Here is a 20,383-nt window from a genome sequence, read left to right on the forward strand (position 1 = left end):
AGCAGGCAAGAATTTCAACATTACGCTGCCAGCAATCTCACTGCAAAACAGCTGAGGAAAACACCTCTGTGTCTTCTTCATGCAACCTCACGTGGCACTGGCACACTCCAAAAATACTGAACAAGGTTTGTTCTCCCTGGATTCACAACCCAAACCCTTCAGCATGAAATTCTCCTGAAGCAATGCTTACTTACCATTATCATCGTTAAGACCCAGCTGCCCAAATTTGTTACGTCCCCATCCAAAGATGGCTCCAGAAAGAGTTAGTACAAAACTGTGAGCTCCTCCTGCTGCAATCTGTGCAAAAGGGATTCCCAGCAGAGATTTAATCATTTGTGGTGAGGTTTGTTTCTTATACTCATAACCTAAGCCCAGCTGGCCATATTTGTTTTGTCCCCAGGAAAACACTTCACTTCCTGTTTGAAGGAAAAAATAAACAACCAAGAAATACAATTAATATAGTTTAATAATACAATGTTTATCCACTGTAAGAAAAGCTAAAATTAGACTGTCACTCTTCAAATATTTTTGAGTTTGAAAAATGCATACAAATTACTGACTTCTGAAGCTAAGCATTCTTGTGTAATTTGCAGGCATTCAACTCAAGCATTTAATCAGACTGGAAGTACTTAAATCACATTCAAACCCCTCAAAACTGCTCTTAACATTCCTATTTCAACAGTGCTGGATCAACTGAGTTTGGTTATCACAAAGCAAGACACTGCTCCATGGAAGTTCCACTACTGTACAGATGTTTATGCAGAGATCTGTTAAAGCTTCACCCTGGACATGGAAAATTTTCAGATTTCCAATCAAAAGCATCGTTTAAGGTTTTCTAAGGCAAGACACTTAAATTTCCACACACAATTTTAAGAGATGTATATTTTTAAATCCTGTCTTCATTATATGATCAATGAAGCACAAAGTTTGTGACGTCATTTGATACCTTACAAAGAAAAAAACATTTTGAAGAATGACAATCAAAGACCTAAATTTTCATTCTAAAAATAAAATATTCTCTTGAACAACCAGTATTTTGCCTAAAGATGAACACAAAATAATTTACTTTGGCTGATGTGGCATGTTTTCAAGAGCAGTGTTACCTTCAAAATGTTTCCTATGTCTCTCACATCTCCACCTTTGCAATAACAGTTTTATCAAGCTGGGGAAACAATGAAACCCATCCCCTGGAGTAGTACTGATCTCTCAGATTTCATTTATTTATATTATTATTAACAACTCAACCCAGAAAACCCTACGGGGCACGCCAAGAACAGAAAGGGAGCTGCAAATCCATGAACTGGATTAAAATAAAATAGTGATGTTGTATTTAAAACACTGAGGGAATTTTAAATCACAAATTCCTGTGATGCTCTTGCACCTTTGACCAATGGAACATTAACAACAAAACTCTGCCACTCCCACTTTTTACTGCAGATCTTAACTCAGGCAAAGGGTTACTACTCCTAAAGCTCTGCCTGCCCTGAAAACAAAAACATTTATTTGGGTTCTAATGCTAATTACACCTGGAAATACATGATGGCACAGGAAATGCTCAATATGAAGCCATGAAGAGTCACATACAGTATCCAGGCACATATAACCAGTATAAAAAAATATATTTAAAACTACTGTATTTAAAGCCAAAAACACAAATCATTCAGCATACAATGATCACCTGCCTCCCCAACGTTATTTGGTTCCTATTTTAAACACAGATTGTTCATAAACACTGACAAACTACAAACTTCATGGAATTCTGTTTTAAGTTGCTAAATTCCCTTTAAACCTTTTCAGCTTTTCAGCAGCCACTTCTTCCCAGTGGAAGTTTTGGCCACAACTCTCCTATCTTGTGATGAGACAAGCAACAAGCAAATTTTAATTCATTTTTGTTTCTGGAGAGCTGCAGTAACCAGACATGGAGGATAAGTGAGGCTAACTCAGCATGTGCTCACAGCCCCAGCAGAAATTTGAAGTTAGGTATTTAAACTTTCAAAAGGTGGCTTGTGTGTGACATGGCATTTTAGCTATGGAAGCACCAAAAAACAGAGGCTTTGCCATAATAAAGCACACAAGGAAATCACTCCTGTAACTTGAGGGTACAGGTTAAAACAGACCAGGGACAGAGCAACATCCCAGCAGGATGAGAAATATTTGGGACTAAGAAAAAGAAACAAAATAAAAAGGAAGTTACGTGAAAGCCAGATGATAAAATTAAAAAAAACAACAACACACACTCCCCCTGAAGAAATAAAAGCACAACTCAACGCGTGTTTGTACATTTGTTTTTCAAATTCAAGCTTCCATTGTTAAATTGTCTAATAAACATGTTTTCTTAAAAAATAAAAAAGGAGATAAAATAAATGTTGAAAACTTTTGAATTCCCTGGTAAGAAACTGCACAAAACTTCAGGAGAATTTGGCTTACCTTTTGAGAGTGCTAGCGAGTGATAATAACCACAAGCAACTTGAACAATCTGGATCTCTGATAAGCTTTTAATATTTCTATTGGGGTAAGAAAACAGAAAAAGAATTAAGCTACCAGATCATGGTATGAAATTAATGTTAATATATAAAATGTGAATCCCTTTCACTGAAGTATACTAAACATCCCAGCTTTAATTAGATGCTATTTAGTAAAATCTGAAGTCAGAACTGCTTCTTCTCTAAACCTTTTAAGGTCAGGTTCTGTGTTATTTTCAAATAGACAGAGTCTGTAAAACTCCATAATGAAGAACTGGGGAGGTTCAGGTGCTGGGAAGGTGATCTCTGAAGGGAGAAATGAAGGGAGGAATGAATACAGAATACAAGAGGAAACTCCTTCTTACTTTCTGGTTTCCAAAACTGCAGTTTACAGAGCTAATACATATTGCACGATATTACAAAGAAGTTGCAAATTCACCCACATGTGCACTAAAACTAATAATGCTTTCAACTTTGGATGAGAAAGAAAAGTTTCTGAAGGGCCTGTGGGCTTTCAATTTGATGTACATAGAACATTTTTAACATTATAATCATGAGTAATTAAGGTTCCAAGGAACTGTTAGTTTTGTGTGTGGACTTCATGTAGCTGGAATGTTCATGGCATTCTGAAAACAAGCCCATGACCCTGGCCAATATGAATTTTTTTAACTAGAAGGTGCATTATTCTATCAAAGCTGAAAAGCTTTGGGGCGAAAACCAAAGTACAAAGAGTGAACAGCAACTGTACCTTCTTCAAATTGAAAGTTTAACACCCTACTTCTCTTTAACTTTTCTTAAATGGCATTCATACTCTTAAAACACCCATCCTACATCTCCAATGTAAGTCTCATCTTTAATGGAGGATTATTTAAAAAAATAACACAAAGAAAAACACCCCAAAAAGCAGCAAACCAAACCAAGCACACCTGTAACACATTTCTAACATCAGATGACATTTTGAGAAAGGAAACTGTCTACACACAACATTCAAGTATCACAGCTAATATACATTTTCTGTATTTGTATGGCTTTACCTATAACAACAGAATAGCTTCACCAATATGATTTAAGCACATTATTTTTAAAAAAGAAGGCAATTTATTATGTACTATTTTTAACCTGGGCACTCTGACGCATTCCTCTGTTCCTGGCAAGCCAAGCTGTCCATCAGTAGCCAGACCCCAAGCATATACCTGACCTTTGTCATTTAATGCAAGAGTGTGGGCTTCTCCACATGACACAGCTACAATATTTTGGGCATCCAGTGCACCAACATGTTCTGAAAAAAAAAAATAAAAATAAAATTAGTTGGTTTAAAAAAAATAAAAATAAAAAAGCTAATGACAAACTAGGCTTGTTCCAAACAGTTTACACAGTACTAAGACATTAGCTGGCATGACGTTCAACTAATCCCATAAATTCTGCTGAAACACCCTTTATTTAAAATTATAAACATGTGAATCTAGGAGAAATAAGTTAAATTTGACACCCTGAAGTCACCAAATAATGATTGTTTCTGAAGCAAAACACAGAAGTGCACGAAACCTGCTTGATTGTAATGGTTCCTTCTAATCTTGCCATCTGAAAATGAGTGCAGAAACTCAATTAACAGTAAGGTCAAACAGATTATTGTCAAATGACTACACGTGTAGACATTATGTAAGAGGAAAACATTCTACCACAGCAAATTAAATTCACCTATTCATTATTAAGAAAGAGCCTGCAAAACAAGGCAGGGCAAATTACAGACTAAAGCTACTGATTTTGCAACGAGCTACACAATGTCTTCTTTATAATGCAAAATACAGTAGAAACAGACCCTAAAGAGTAATTTTTCTAGACATACAGTGCATGCCTCTGAAAAGCATCTGTGATTTTTTTCCAGCACCAATGCATTTGGAAACACTTGAAGCTTGGTTTTGGGCTTATCATTTGCGATCAGGAGTCTAACATTTCCATTTCAGCAATAAGTAAAGCGGACAAATATCATCAGGGCCTGTCATTAAGGCTGGAATTTTTAACAGCTCCCTTAAATACGAGCCTGCTTGGACATTTTACTCCCAGTTTTCAAACACAAATTCTATTCCAGCCTAAGGATGGCACACCACTGAAAAAGCCTGTGTATCGTCAATTCTACAGGCACTCTAAACACAGCCCAAGTCAACTTCAAAACAGTAGCTCACATTATCTGCAGCACGACAGGCACTCAGCTTCCAAAATAAACCAACACAGGCAGCAGATATAAGTTCTTTTTATTACATCCAGCTGGTCTGACTGAAGAGGTTACCACCCCAATTCACCCAGCAGAGCCTCCCACAGCTCTGCCGGTGGGAGAGGTCATGGAAGCGCTCTCCAGCTCGGGCACCAGAACATAGATTATTAGCTCAGGCAATCTCCTCCAGCTGCTGAACCAGCCAGCCTGACTCTGCCTAAAATGGATTAAGGAATACTCATGCAGTCCCTATGGCAAGCAGAGCTCCAGAAGGAGGAAAGAGGAAAGGCAGTGGGGACAAGGAGGTAGCAAAGACAAACAGCAACAAAATTATCTTCAGTTAGCAGAAACACATTCAAAAGAGAGCATCCACCCATCTGTGAAGATACCAAGCCTCTCTGCACTGTGCAGCTGAAGTTATCCCAATGCTCTGGGCTTCATACAACACTCAGCAGTATTATCAGTAACCTCTGGGTGAAAAGAAAATTAGGGAGGACATTACAATCCTCATGTGTCTGAGCACATTTAAAAAAAAAATAAAAATTACAGCAGGTCCATTATATATGAGAGGTCGTGCAAATTAAAATATATTTTCATTGTAACTTTTAGATTTAAAAGACCATTCAGCATAACTTTCAAAGTGGGTAACAAGTAGTCAGCTTGACACCCTGAGTTTCTCTTCATGCTCATGAAGCAGATGTTTAAAGTTTTGAAGGATTAAAATTTTAATTAAAGGATTATCAGTTTTAATATCCACATACTGTTTCCCAACAGAAGTTGAAACATTAGTTTAAAAAAGTTACATCTCAGAAAATAAAATAAAATAAAAACTAGCAACAAAACCGAAACTGTGTAAAAGAGAACTACTAAAATACCTCCTGACGCCACATTTCCATTTGAAAAAATCGTGGCAATTATTGAGCCAAGCAAGTTGTAAAAGTGCTCAAGGAGTGATGAGAATGGAGTCTCAGTAAGCCTTTCCAGTTTGTGAGGTTGTGCTGTAAGCAGAGAGCAGCAGTGTTCCCTGGCTCTCAGCACCAGCTATGACTCACAAGCAAGCTCTGAAGGGAGCCCATGTGCACACTCCTCTGCAGCCCCTGCGAGATGTTTACCCACTTCTGCTCCAGAACTGCACTAGGAGGGAGCAGAAACACACACACAACATGGGTGGGAAGAAAAAAAGCCCCAAGAAGTGTTACACAGCATCCTTCAGGCTTTTCCAAATCCTCTCCCCGTAGTGTTGCATATGCTGATAAGTCTTTTATCAAAAGTTTTATTTTTAGTTCTTAAAAAAAGAGAACATTGCTTTAATCAGACCTGCTGTACACCACGTATTAGACAACTAAGAACACTTTTCTCTGCTGTGATATGCCAAATACTCATTTCCACCATACTCCAACAGCCAAACACAAATGTGAAGTACAACACCAAGCCCTGTATTGCATCAGGTCAGCTCCCCTTGAGATTAAAAACAGCCACTGAGTCTCCCATGGCCGTGCTCAAAATAAAAAATAGTGGCAGTGCCATGCAAAAATATGGGGGGACTGTTTCCTAGCTGCTTGTTTCCAAGTGTCACAAGAACCCATCCCAACAAAGCAATGCACTTCCTGCTAAAAATATGTCCATCCTTGGAAGAACTGCTGCATGTGAATTTGCCACATGCATAGGCAATCCTGGCTTTGGTGGAGCACAATAAAACAAAAGCCACACACACCACCACAGAGAATCTCCACAATTCAGCACTTCTCAACTTACCGGGTCTTTTCCTGGCTTTTTCATGCCCTAGTTGTCCTAGATCATTGCATCCACATGTATAAACAGTCCCATCATCCAGGACAAAAACAGTATGTCTCAGTCCGCATCCTACATCTCTGACCCTTTTATTTAGGAAAAAGTCACTTTTTCTGGGTTCTAAAACAATCTCTTCATCAATTCCACCCAATCCAAGCTGTCCAAAAGATGCATTGCCCCAGCACAACATGTTTGCACTTCTTTTTGAGATCTTCCAACTTCACTTTTATAGAATATTCCTTCTGCGTAGCTGTTAAGAAAAAAGGAAAATGTGTATTTCTCAGTATTGTACCCAACATTTATGTTATTTTCTATAAAGCATGTATTCCATGAACTCATTTTCTCTATACCAATGTATTAAAACCCTGAGCAATTTTTTAAGAGTGTGATTTGCTTTCTTGCACAGGATTTGCTTTGACCCTGTAGCAAAATGATTTCTTTCCCATTTCAGAAACAACTTTCAAGATGTGCAGGTCACTGGTTTTACGTAAATTTGTCTCAAAAACTTAAAATAGTGTAAAACTTCTTTAATCCCTAATCCAAATTTACACAAACTTGCAGTTGCACCCAATTCCAATGGAAACATCTTCAAATATCTTCCAAGGAGACAGTACAGCCTCCTTCCTTTACTTGAAAAGAAATGTGCATGGCCTCAAGATCATCACCAAAAACAACTCTTGACTCATAGCTTGGAAAAAATTGGTCAGCTCTGATCAATCCAGTTATGCAATAAAAAGTCCAATATGCTGTGTCAGTCATTACATTTTAAACAACTTGGAGCGAACTGAACTTACAGTTTAAAAGAAAATAAATAGCTGAAACTCAAGTCCCCAGTCTTGCACTGCAATCAACACCAGCTTCAGTCACTCTGCAGTAACAGGAGGCCACATACACCAACTACCCCCCAAGCAAGCCCACACCCCTAATCCCTAAATTACAATTATCAGTATTTGTGCTGACCAGACTGTACCATTTTGGAAAGGATTCAAAGCTGCCCTTCTCTTCCGTTTGCAGTAGTGCATAGGACAAAGAATTGGTGACAATGTTTTTGCTACTACTTAAAAAACACATTCCCATGATAGTAAGTTTCCCTGTATTTTCAGAGCAATTTAAAAGTCAACGTTATCTAATGTTAATTTACTACAAATTTTCATTTGTGACCATTATTCAGAAGACATTCTGCAGGGTCATAGCACGTATAAACTACCTAAATCCCAAACTGCTCAAAGAAGCAAGCCAACACTTAACATCTAAGCATTACATACACCCAAGGGCAGAATTCTTGCCAGCACAAGATAAACTATTTTTCTCTGCACAAGTCAAAACGCAGTAAACAAGACAATTATTTTTAATAATTAAAAAAAAACCCAAAGCAACACTGAACCCAAACATCTTAAAATATATTGCATTCTATTTACCTATCTCAGGAGGTGAGGCATGATCAAATATTTTCGTAGCTATATCCTACCACATTCAGAAGGGGACATCGAAACGAAGATGTCTTCATTAAGACATAGCTACACAACAGCACATGTCACACATCTGCAGCAGTGACTTGCTTCAACCTGCAACACAAGAAATTAGGAAAGATGAACTATTAATAATTCTTGGAGATTTCTGCAGTGAAGATTTAGCCCCATCTCCAACAGGAAAAAAAAATAAGCAAAGTTTTCCTCCCCATTGAACTGTTTACGTATATCCACGGAAGGCGGGGTTGTTTTGTATCGTTTTAGAGCCAGTAGCCAAAGTTCCGTACTTTGATCTGGAATCACGGCAGTCTTTCACCCTGTGCGTGGTGGTCATGAGAGCCAACTCGCGCCGCCAGCTGCTGGATGCTCCCGCTCGTGACGCCGGGAGCGGCGCGGTGCCGCCTGCCAGCACACACCGGGGCCAGCACCGCGCTCGCCCGGGGCCGCCGGGGCGCGGGGCGGCGGCAGGGAAGCGCCTGGAGGCTTCTCGCGGGCTGCGGCCGCTGTGGGAGCGCCGGTCCCGTGTGGGGGCCCCGCCCGCCCCAGCGCCCGCCGCCGCCCCGCGTTCCCTCGGCGGGGCTCGGCTCCCCGGGCCCGCCGCTCTGAGGTGCGGAAGGAGCGGCGGACGCGGCCCGGCGGCGGAGAAGGGGCGGCGGCCGGCCCGCTCCGCGGCTGCTCGGCGGCGCCGCCCGGCCTGCTCCAACCGCCCCGGCCCGCACCTGCCCCGCGGCACCGCCGCCCGGCCCGCCCCGCTCCCGTGTCCCGCCGCCCGGCCCCGCCGCCCGAGCGCGGCCCCGGCCACTTTTCCGTCCGCCCCGCGGGGCCCCGCGGCGGCGGCGCCCAGCTCCGCCGAGACCCGGCGGGACTCACCGGTGGCAGAGAAGCGCTCCGCTCCTCTCCTCTCCTCCCCGCGGCCCGCCCACCGCAGGCGCTCGCCGGCCACGGCCGGGGCGTGAGCAGCGTGAGCAGCCCCGGGCGCGGTGACAGGGCCCGGCCGCCGCTGCCGCGCAGGCGCCGGCTCGGCGGGCGGGGCCGCAGCGCCCGCTGCCCCGCCCGCCTCCCCCCGGCCCGGCCCCGTGGGCAGGGGCGGGGACGCGGCGGGGGGCCGGCGGAGCCCGGCGGAGCTCAGCGGAGCTCCGGAAGGGCCGTTGCGCTCGCAGGCCGCGCGCGGCTCCGTTCCCGCCGTTGGGCCGTGAGGGGAGGCCGTGAGGGGAGGGCAGAAGCGAGGCTCGGGAGAGGCCCGGGAGCGCCGCAGTGACGCTCTCCGCTCCTGGGCTGCTCGGGCACCGCAGGGCCGAACGCGGAGCTCGGCTGTCCCCTCCCATGGGGACTGCAGCCGTCTCTCGGCATGGGAACACATGTGAGAGCGAAAGTACAGAGCCCTCGTTGTGTTGCCTCACGGGTTTTAGAGTGAGAATTAAAAAAGTTGAGTGGGTTCTGGAGCAGATAGCTCCCTGAGAAGAGGTCTTGGTACGGCGTGTTTCGTCCGCCTTGCAGAGCCCTTCAGACCCTTGGGCGCGTGTTGCTGCTCCTTATGCGTGTGATGTACGGAGATCTGCAGAAGCCTCTGCTTGATCTCTGAGGGCACGAAAAGAATGAGAGCAATGAGTGGGAAGGAACTGGATCCGCCGGGGGGATGCAGGAACAAAGTGTTCTTCACACTCCAATTAAGCGTCATTAACTCGTGGGAGCGCGGAGCCGCTCCCCGCGGGTGATGGGCGCTGCTGCGGCGGGGGCAGCTCGGCCCTCCACGGCCTGCCCGCTCCAGGCGGGGCTCTGGGGCTTTGCTCTGCCCCTCCCGCAGAAAGAAACGCAGTTTTCGGAATTTCTCACTCTGGTTACAAGCTTTTCTCAGTAGCCATACGCAAGATGGGCATGGTGAAACGGGTTTTTTCAATCGTATCTCTGGTGGAACCACTAAAAGAGAAGTTTACATGCCAGGCACATTTCTTAACCCCCTTTTTTTTTTTTTTTTCCATGCTTGGTACTGGGAGGAAAATCCATTGCAATTTATGTAATCGGACCGGGTTGGTAATCCAAATGAGATTTTCTTATTTAGCAGCCTCTTTACAGAAGGGTCCTACCTTTATGTAGGTCGGGAAATGAAAAAAGGCCGGGACCAGGCTACTTAACAGCAAAGTGATTTTGTGAACTGTGAATCTATGTTTGGTGTCCTTCTGCCCTTTTGTTAAATGGAAATAATTTCACAAAATCCCAATAAATGGGATGTTTTGGTCCAGCCATTAAACACTCCTTTGTAAATAGGTAAGATTCTACAGGACTTCTTAGGGTTTGTGGTTGTAGATTTATCAGTAAAGATCCAAACCAGAAATACGAAATTCATACCTAGAGAAAATGAGATTGCTGCATAGCTGACACAAGCTAAATGATGCAGCACTTTTCAGGACAGCAAATACCCGGTTTTGCTATTTAAAGGAGAAATGTGAGTGATTTACCTTTTGCCATTCTGCATCTAAGACTGGCAGGATAGCAGGAGTTGTGACACAGAGCAAGTGGAGGAAAACGTTTTGTTTGTTATCTTCTAAACTTCCTTTTCCCTTTATTTGTGAGCCCAACGGAGTAGTAACTGTGAATAACTACACTGTGAAATGAATTTTAAATACTGGCATTCGTTGTGCAATGTGTCCTCTGACCAGCATGTGGGGATATGCCCAAGTACTTGAAGGGAACATTATATGCTCACTACAATTTTATCCAAGGAAAAGTCACTTGGTATAACTGGCTTAGGACATTAAATAAAAAATATATAAAGCATGAAACTACATAGAGTGTTGCACAAATCTCAACTTCCTTCTGTAACAGACATAGCACCAAAGTGCCACAGTGAAGTTCTGCAGCTGCAGTGCTCAAGGGAGCTCTGGGGCTGCTTGCACCTCAAAATTCCCAATGTCCGATCTAGCACCTGCAAAAAAAACCTCAGAGGTGCCAAATCCAGCGAAAACAAGAAATGTAAATCTGCTTAACTTCAGGGAAGGACTTTATTTCCTTGTAAGTGCCTTAGCACTGAGGGTTTCCTATTACCATTGCACAGACTTCTTATTGATGGTCCCAACAAGCAGGGAACTATTTTCAGTTCCCCGGCCATTATTAAAATAGCAATGCCTGGCTACTGCCTGGTGATAGCTGTCAGCACAATTGTGGTTTTAAATTGTATTCCCATTAATCCCCCACTGAGATAATAAAAAAATGGGGAAATAACTATATCTAGGGTTAATTAATATGTAATTTATGTTTAATTGCTAGAAAACATCTTTCAGTTAATACATATCTTTTTGAAGGCTACAGTGTTATGGCATAAAACTTTCTGTATAGTTAATAACAGATATGGACTCTGCTCTCTTCATCCATTTTCTCCTGGCAACAGCCAGGACATACTTTGTAAACTTTCATTCTGCATTTCAAACCCCTTTGCTTTATACTTTGATGTGTCACAGACTACAGAAAATAGAAATGGGTGTCCAGAACAGCTGATAACATGAAATTAGAGATGTCAGCATTTTGCTGTGAGAAATTACCAACCTTTGTGTGAAGCCTTTGTGTAGAATATTCTTGATTAAGACAAAGAACAGGCTTTAGAATGCAAATAGCCTTACAAACAAGGGATGGTCAGACCCTTTTATGCCATTTCAGTTTTACATTTTGTCCTCAGATTCTTCAGTTTCCATGTAGAGAACTCACACATACACAGAGTATGTGTTTTATATGCTTTATATCCTTTATAGCTGAGTGTGCTGTAGTTCTCTCTCTGCCCACCCTGCTCACAAACAGTTCTGATCAAATGCAAATGTGCTTACCAGTAAGACAAATTATTTATTAACTGATGGCAACATGCTGAAACAACCTGAACAGTTTCTGACCTGTTTGTGAACATGAATCACTACAGAAATACTAAACTGACAACGTTGCAAGTTCTGTGCTTAACTCGAGGCACCTGATAAAGGGAGCTGGTTAAGGGAAAACTGAGGAGACACCTTCAATTTAAGATAAGCAAACCCAAAAACCTGCAACCCCACCACTGCCCTCGTCCTCTCAGGCCACAAACTACAGCTGAACCAAAGGAAAGCTTTTCATAGGAGGCTGAGTGCAAAGAAAATGAAAAAGGATGAGGATGAGCCCTGGATGTGAAGTCTGTAATGAAGGAAAGGAGCTGACCTTTGTGTTAGGGACGAAGTTCTTGCATTCACAAACCCTCGTGTGGATCCAGTGTCCCCAAGCCCACACAAGCTGGCACAGAGTGGCTCCCCTGTGCCCTGGCACTATGGCAGAAGCCACACAAGTGCTGAGGCACCTGCAGGTTGGGGCTGAAGATGCTGAACATTTCTGAGCATCCTACACAGGGTTGGGAGTGCAGCCCCTTCCCACATGTTCCTATTGAAGTGATGTTCTGCACTATTACATGTATTTTTCTGTTATAAATAGATCAGCAGGCCAGGTGCTAACTGAGCACCAGGAAATTCCCATGTAGTCTTTTGTGTTTTCCAGTTTAAGAGCTGGATGCTGTGAGACACCAGTTCCCATGTGATTAAACTGGGCTTTTGGTCAGGCCAAAAGTGACTTTTGATTTTGAAGGTGCAAACCTCCAGGAATACAATATCAATAATTGAGAGGGTTGTGCCCTGCAGAGACCAATTTGGTAACACACTGAACCTCAGCTTATAAAATAGCTGCAAGTGGTGCCACATGCTGCTGATTCTGACATGACACTGTGTCTTTGCACGGCAGCATGATGAAGCACCCTAAAATTAGCCTTCTTACTATTTCGTAAAGAGCAGGCAGAAAAGGTAGCAGCCTGCACTGAGGAGAACAAAGAGGCACGGGACAGGACCAGAACTGAGGCTCACACACAGCCTGGTCACAGCTCTTCATGGTGAGCACTCTTGGCTTCTTTGCAAATTTCCATGTTGGATTGTTTAGTTTAATTTCTTATCCCAAGCACAGGCTGACCTGATTAGAAAGAAAGAAAGGTGCTCGTGTAAACAGAGGTGGGGAGGAAGGACCTGTTCTCTCAGGGGGATTGGGATTCAGCAGAAGGGAAAACTAACTGTGAAAATTACATGGATGGTCTCTTTTCTTCGGGGTGTGGTGGGAGCTGGCATTTAAATCACAGAACTGATTTTGTTGTTACTGGAATGTAACTGGGAATGGAAGAAAAAAATGGGCTGATATGAAAATTGGAAACAACATGATCAAGTCTCTTTCTATTGAGCCAGAGTGATTTTTTTCCTGATACTCAGTTCTATCTCTACCCCACTTACTGCTTGATAAAGTCCTAAAATAATAAGATTTGAGAGAAAAAAAAAACCACCAAAAAACAACAATTCAACTTAGAGGCAGTAGGAAGATAGGGGTGTGGATGTGTTTGTGTACAGGAACAGAAATAGTGGAGGGAAAGATCCTAGACCAGACTAACAGATCTTAGACCAGAACTTGCAGGTGAGGAGAAAAAAGAAACTGTGAGGAAACATTTGAATAGAGGAGGGCACAAGAGGCATGCCATGAAAAGGGATGTGAGCACTGATTGCTAGCAGGGAAGGAGGCACAGCACAGTCTCTAGGAAGCAGAGGACCCCCCAGCAGCTGGGTGTGACAGCCTGTGGCCCCATGCCCAAACAATTGTCAGTACATGCTGTTTTCTCTATTCCTGTGGTAGCACACAGCAAAGAATAGCTGGAAGAAAATAACACCAGGGCATAAACTGTGACTGGTACATTCAAACTACATACAGCTGTTTCTGCTATTAGTTATCACTCAGAAATATGGGCCTGTTTTGCTACTCAGATATTTTTGTGCAGTAAAGATGATTGGACAGTACTCTGCTGCTTTTGTAATTTAATTCGGGACAATATTCATGATCTCACATGTATCACAGAGAGGCACGATTCTATACGATCTCTTTTGTGCTGTTAGTAACCAACAGATACTTGGTGAAGCATGGACTAAATGTGCCAAAGTGGGACTGAATCTATGACATTTGTATCAACCACAGTACAGGACATCTCTGTTTGTAAAGGGGATTAAATATTCACAGTGGTCAAAGAGTCTTGGACAGATGGAAAATTAAATTTCTCTTGCAGATGTTGTTAAGGTGTTCCACAGAAATTGTATGTGAGCAGTCAGAGTTTGGAGTCCTTGAAGGACTGTAACTCTTAATTTCCTATAATGTAAGTCTCAACCTTGGCATTAGAATAAAAAATAAAGAAAAAAAAAATTGGAGACAGAAGGTGAGCTGTATGAGCTGAGCAATCAAATCCTCATAACTGTGTGAAAAATGGAATCACTGCTGCTCCCTACACACAATTCCTATGCAGAGAAACCCAGTGACTCCTCATGTTCCCAGAGGTCACCTAAGTCAATATTTACTTTATTTAGGAAAGAAAAATTGCCATAAATTTGTAATCTTTTGTTTCTCTTTACTGACACTGGAGTAGTGCAAAGTGCAGCCAATTTTGTTGTTGAATTTTCAGCACGAGTGATTTGGATGCTCCTATTTCACTGCAGAAGACTTTGGGTCCATGTTTTTGGGATAATGTTTCTTTGTTTATTTGCTCTACCAGCATAGAACAAACTGCTTCCATTTAAAACTTGAAGCTTGAAAGGGGAAGCCAAAGCAACTGTATCTCTTTTGGAAGCAGGAACAGTTGAGCAGCCACTTGTGCCAAACCCCCATTGCATTTAGCTGTGCTTTTTGCTTGGATGGGGAAGGAGGCAGCAGTGATTCATCACCTATGTCTGCCTAATGAAGGCTTTCTTATCTTTCATGTCAGCAACTCACCAGGACACCACTAAATACAGTCCCAGGCAGAAATGATCATTTCAGGGGCACAGAATACTCCTCACTTCACACATACATACTTACTGTCCTAGAACAATAATACAGAGTTATTTTCAGCTCCTGGTCGAGGTTCTAGAGCAGCAAAATTACTCCTAGACATACACAGATACGAATTTGGGAGTAATCCTAGAGCTCAGGACCCTGGAGATTTAAGTGAGGTGGTTTCTGAGACTCTCAGAAAAAGACAGAGCATTTCAAGAGTATCCAAGTGACACAGCAGCTGCTGCTCACCCCATGAGCCAGCAGAGACATCCAAAACCAGACAGATTACAGGAGACTCGGCTTGAAACACCAATTTCCTCAGGAAACAGTTACACATCATATTTTAGCCAGTAGACTTACCAAAAAATATTGTGCCCAAACATGATAGAACTGCAAATACAAACAGTTCAATGCAAACACTATTAGGTGCTTCTAGCTTTCAGCAAACTCAGCCAGGCAAACTTGTGTTTTAACAGTCAGTATCAATATTACAAATTCAATTCCTTGGATTATAACTTATTTTCCTTTTTTTTTAAAATAAAATAAAGGAAAGGAATGCTTATTTGTCTCATGAACAAGCTGTTGCTTTGTAGCAAGCAGCATTAGGATTAAAATTCACTTTTCTGAGAGGCAAATGATGTGGTCTTTGTCATTTTCCCTGACCTCTTGTTCAAGTTTGAGCTTCTAAATAGCTCATCACCATTATAAACCTGTTTTGTGTTGTCTTCTGTGTTTATAATAACCATAAGCATTAAAACAGTCTGTTCATGACTATAATAGTCCTGCAGAATTATAATAGGCAAGAACCTAGAAATGTTCCATTTATAGCCATTACAAACAGTTGTAATTTCCAATGTGTTGGATCAGCAATGACTCCTCAAGAATCCAGTATTTGGGATTAAAGTGTCTGGACAATTTTCAAGTCAAAGTTATGAATATATATATATATATATATATATATACATAATATATAATGTTATCTTTTCGCAAGGTTTCAGTTTAGGATAGTTAATAACATACAGTTTTAAAATCTTCATTTTTGAAACTTCCCACAGCAGTAATTTTACACCTAATTTTGACTGGATACAGAACTATTTGCCCAAGTAACAACAAAACAGATACTGTTATTATAATGATTTCTGATGTTTTCTAAAAAACCCACAGCAAGTTAAAAGAAATACCTTTTGACAAATGGAATTAAATGGATTTTAAAATATAATTTAAGTATATATATTTTGAAGTGAAATTTTCAAGTTCAAGGATTATAAAATAAATTTATTTTTATAGCTAAATTTTAAATTTATTTTTAATTTTTAAATTAATTTTAAAGATTCAAATAGCGTGCTTGACTGCTGTAATTCCTTTGGACATATATTGATCAACATAAAGAGAATAAAACCAGAAACTAGTAATATATTCCTCATCAAATATTTTCTGATATAAACCTTTGGCTTCCTCAAATCCTCCATCTCAGGATCTATACCAGAAAGATCTTCACAGCTCTGCAGGAGATCCAAAGGTTTTCTCTGGTGCCACAGAAAGAGACACCAAGTATTTCAGGATTAGGAAGCATGCAGTGTGTAGAGAGTTTCTTTCCTGACTTTTTCAGGAAGCAATCCTGTTTGGAGCCCTGTTATCCCTCCAATAACACAATTGGAAGGAGCATGTGGGAGTGCACAGAAAATCACTATATCTGCAAGAGACTGTCCTTAGAGTGCTCATTCTTGGGAGTCACATTATTATTATTATTATTATTATTATTATTATTATTATTATTATTTTCTTGAATTTTCAACTTTATTATCTTGACTACAGCTGGGAAAACTCTGGAAGTTCTTCCTGCTGAGTCCTTTCTCTTCACCCTCAAAGCCATCATTTTCCCTGCTCTCCTTTCCTCTAAGTCAATCCCTGAGCCAGGTCAATGGCCAGTTTGAACCAGCTGAGTCTGGATGGGTTTACATCACAGCTCAGAACCCCAAAACTGAGTATGGCAGGTATGAAACACCACATTTATGCTCCTTGCATTTCATGAGAGCAGCAGTTCTGGCTCCCCTTCCACTCCAGCCCCCACTTCTCTATTCCCTCCAACACTTTAAATCCTGCTCAGCAGCAAAATGCACAACAAATCCACTCCACACAGGAGGAAGAGTTTTCATACCCACAGGTTATAAACATCGTGGTTGGGACTTTCTGAACTATGGGGCTTCAAAATATATATTGTCATTTTCAAAAAATGGTGAGTAAAGATTTAGGTGACTGCCTGTAGTCATTTTAACATCAAACTCTCAGCCAATATGAAGGTAAATACCTCAAATGGGAATATACAAGTGGATCTACACAGGCAAGTCCGTAGATTTTCAACAGAAATGTAATAACATTTAAAGCTTATCTTTCTAACTATTTAATAAAAATATAGTCTTGGTCTTTATATCCTGTCTGACTTTACAAACTAGTAAATATTTCTGCATCATATAGATGTTTGCCTGATTTACCATGCTGTCCTGATTTAACATTAAGAGCATTACATCTAAATTCAGTTCAAATGTCGAATTTCCACAGCCTCACATCACCAATTAAGCATGCCAGAAAGGTTTTGTTGTGCTTTAAAAGGCGTTTGCTAATCAGATTAAATGAAAAACACTTACCATATTTGCATTTTCTTTCTAAGTATCACAGTTTGAAGTCTTCCAATATTTTTCCTTTTCTAAAGCAAAAAAAAGAGAGACATTTAGAAAAGGATTTCCAAAGGCACCGTAGCCAGAAAGAGAATTCCTTTCCATTAACTCGTGGCACAGCACAAGGCATTAATATATATCACTGAGGTTCCAGTTGGTCTAAACTTGGCTTGCAATATGCATGGTTTATCAGATCACAATGTATTTTAAATCCTGTGATAGATCTTTTGACTCCTTCTGTTGAGTAAATAATGTCTTGATTGGTATGAAATTAGATGGTTCTGGAGACTGGCAACTGAGTAAGCAGAACCACTGGCCTGGGAAAGTCATCGATATTTCTGATTACAGGGTGATTTATTTGAAATAAATTAGGGTTTTTACTTAAGGTTATAAAAGAAAAGGCATCTCCTCCTTTCTTTTTCTTATCCTCACTCTTTCTGTGTCTTATCTATTTGTGAAAAAGTCACCTGTGGCACAGCTAACCGTCTGCTTGGCTAGTCACAATGGCCAGTACCTCACACTGTTGTTGCTCTGAGGGAATTTTCTGAGTCATGATCATGTAAGTGAGTTTACATTACCTGAATGCCATTTGATTCTGATAATGATTCTGATAATGATGGAGTTTCATAAGCTGGTACTAACAACTTCCTTTAATTCTCATCTCTGTTGCTTCTGAAAGCTTGCTCGTGTTTCGACATGAAAGACCTTTTTTTTTAAAATTAAACCTATTAAATCTGTCAGTAGAGCAGTAACCCTTAAACCCCCTGGTGTTCTGAAGCTTCATCATTATCTATAGATAAAATTTTGCAGTGCATCGTCATCCACATTTTTACAGTTGATGTTATAATGCAAGTCGGTTTGGTGTTACAATGCAACATTGAAAGTGGGAAGGTGACTCAGTGGCCTGAGGGAAGGCGTTCCAGACAGATGAGGCAGCAGAAGGGAGGGAGTGCCAGGATAAACTGATCTCAAGTGTGCACAGTAAGGTGACACACTAAAGTGCTGGGAAAACAGCAACTCCAGCAGTCAGAGTTTGGTGATGATATCCTAGCTATGGTTTCATATCAAAATGATCCTATTTTAAATAAAAGGAGGAAAATTTTCAAAGCCCTAGGACTCCTGCCAAGGGCTTTTCCCCTTGTCAGTGCAGTCAGGTCGCTGTTCACAGAGCACTCAGCAGGGCACAGCTCGATTCCCGAACACCACGGGCCATTCCTGACATTTATTTCTTGGCACAAAGACTGCCACGCTTTTCTGCTGCCCCCGTGTGTCGAGATGCGAGGTTCCCTGGAGGTGTGGCTATAACCTGGCTTGGCCAGCTGTGTCCGCTTCCCTCAGCTCATCCTCTTGCACCTGCAATACACAAACACAGGCTCTCCTTTCCATGGGGTTTGTTCCTGTCATATTTTAGCAAGCTGGTCCCAGACCATGCTCTCCTGCTACCTAAACCACGCATTTCTATGCAATCCACCTAACCGAGCTCTTATCTCTAGCCAGTTCTCCTTACTGAACAATGGTGTTGCTGTTCTCCAGATTATGTGAGGTGATGCCATGACCCCAGGTTCAGAGACAAGCTGATTCTCATGCCACTACCGATAAACACTGAAACTCTCATCTGAATGTGCCTGGAAAGCAAAAGGTCTCAAGAAATCATTTTTAAAATGTAGACAATCCATGAATGTTCTCTCCTTATTTTCATCTACCAATGATTTTAGACATTCTTATTAGGGGTGTATCTTGTGAGGTACAATTTCGACAACAGAGTTACTGAATATTTGGTCCTATTAAACATCTGACAGAGCTGGCATTTGTTTTCTAGACAGTTTTGCTTGTCTAGAACAGGTGATGCTTAAAACACCAGCCACTCATTCTGGGTTTGGGTTCTCTAAAATCCTAAGGGTCTTGATCTACACTGCCACACGCTGAGCTCCTCCTCCTGCCACCTGCCCGGCCCTCTGGGATTAATTTGCTGTGAGCCTCAGGGCCTCTAACACAGACCAAACAACACTGGAAAGACACTACTCCTAAGCAGAAAAAAGGTATTGAAGGTACCTATATTTTATAGGTAATGCTCTTAGTTCAGACAGAAATCAAGATTCTTTGGGCTTATTTTCCTCATTACCATGCAACTTACATTAATTTGGTTTCCACAAATAACAGCCACACTTTGTTTTGTTCTTTCATGTTAAAACCACTTGGAAATAGACTCTCAGTGAGAGTTCCCTGTTCTTTCAGGGTTTGGGAGTTTATTTGCAGGGAACCTGGGTGAAATACTGCTCTCTGTTCTAGATGTATGAAGCCATTTAAGTGATAAGAATAAGGAGTGAACTGTAAATCTCTGTTTGACAAATGTGTAATTGGAAATAGAGACTGTGGTTACAAATATGCCTCCCTGGACTGACTCTTAATCCACTTTTAAGAATACAATTCACAACATGTTGTTGTGTTAATCTCATCCCCAAGTCAAAAGCATCCATGTTCCTGTCTCTGGACAACAGTAATGGGTTAACAAAGGCAGACACAGATGTCATATCTACTTAATATCAACCACAGAAATACCTACCAGCAGAAAAAAATTAAACTTTCCTACAAGTAACACAAGAAGAAGTCCAAATAATCAAAATATAAAGTATATAATATGGCTTTCACAGTAGAAATACTCCAGTATTTCCTTTTCCTTTAGATTTAGTTAAGCAGATACACCACTCTGTACCAGCCACTCTGACAACGTGTTCAGCTGGTATTAATTATGGCTATGAATATCCTTATTATATGTTTTGGAGATCAATGTTCTAAGGAATGGGAAAACAAATTGAAATGGATGGACCTGTGTTTGGCTTAGTGCCCTCTCTGACACTGAATCCCAGGAAAACAAATCCATTGGTGTAGCAGCATCGGGCTGAGGCAGTTCCAGCCTGGGCTGGCTCAGCTGGAGACCTG

At 41.5% G+C, this 20,383-nt stretch overlaps 2 protein-coding genes across 6 annotated transcripts in view; one reads left to right on the top strand and one right to left on the bottom strand.

Annotated features, from left to right (window-relative positions):
* HERC4 (HECT and RLD domain containing E3 ubiquitin protein ligase 4) overlaps positions 1-8,930 on the bottom strand; it is a 30,627-nt gene extending 21,697 nt beyond the window's left edge. For 2 of the 3 annotated variants that reach the window (XM_005530496.3, XM_005530495.3), the window contains exons 1-6: positions 8,805-8,930; positions 7,884-8,030; positions 6,430-6,715; positions 3,582-3,741; positions 2,428-2,504; positions 195-416 (exon numbers count right to left, since the gene is read on the bottom strand). In XM_005530496.3, the coding sequence (XP_005530553.1) occupies positions 195-416; positions 2,428-2,504; positions 3,582-3,741; positions 6,430-6,655 (685 nt within the window). In that variant the 5' untranslated portion in view covers positions 6,656-6,715; positions 7,884-8,030; positions 8,805-8,930. Of the gene's footprint in view, positions 1-194; positions 417-2,427; positions 2,505-3,581; positions 3,742-6,429; positions 6,716-7,883; positions 8,031-8,221; positions 8,320-8,804 lie in introns of those variants that run through there. The other variant, XM_014259250.2, reaches the window with a different exon arrangement.
* A 3,780-nt stretch (positions 8,931-12,710) lies between these two features.
* MYPN (myopalladin) overlaps positions 12,711-20,383 on the top strand; it is a 68,845-nt gene continuing 61,172 nt past the window's right edge. Inside the window, exon 1 of one of the 3 annotated variants that reach the window (XM_005530498.3) lies at positions 12,711-12,822. The gene's annotated coding sequence lies outside the window, so the exon portion shown is untranslated. The remainder of the gene's footprint in view (positions 12,823-20,383) is intronic. The other 2 variants (XM_014259249.2, XM_088059514.1) reach the window with 2 other exon arrangements.

The sequence above is a fragment of the Pseudopodoces humilis genome, chromosome 9 (genome assembly GCF_049639895.1).
Source record: "Pseudopodoces humilis isolate 2021_Gansu_Grassland_sample_001 chromosome 9, ASM4963989v1, whole genome shotgun sequence".
Classification (NCBI taxonomy): Eukaryota; Metazoa; Chordata; class Aves; order Passeriformes; family Paridae; genus Pseudopodoces; species Pseudopodoces humilis.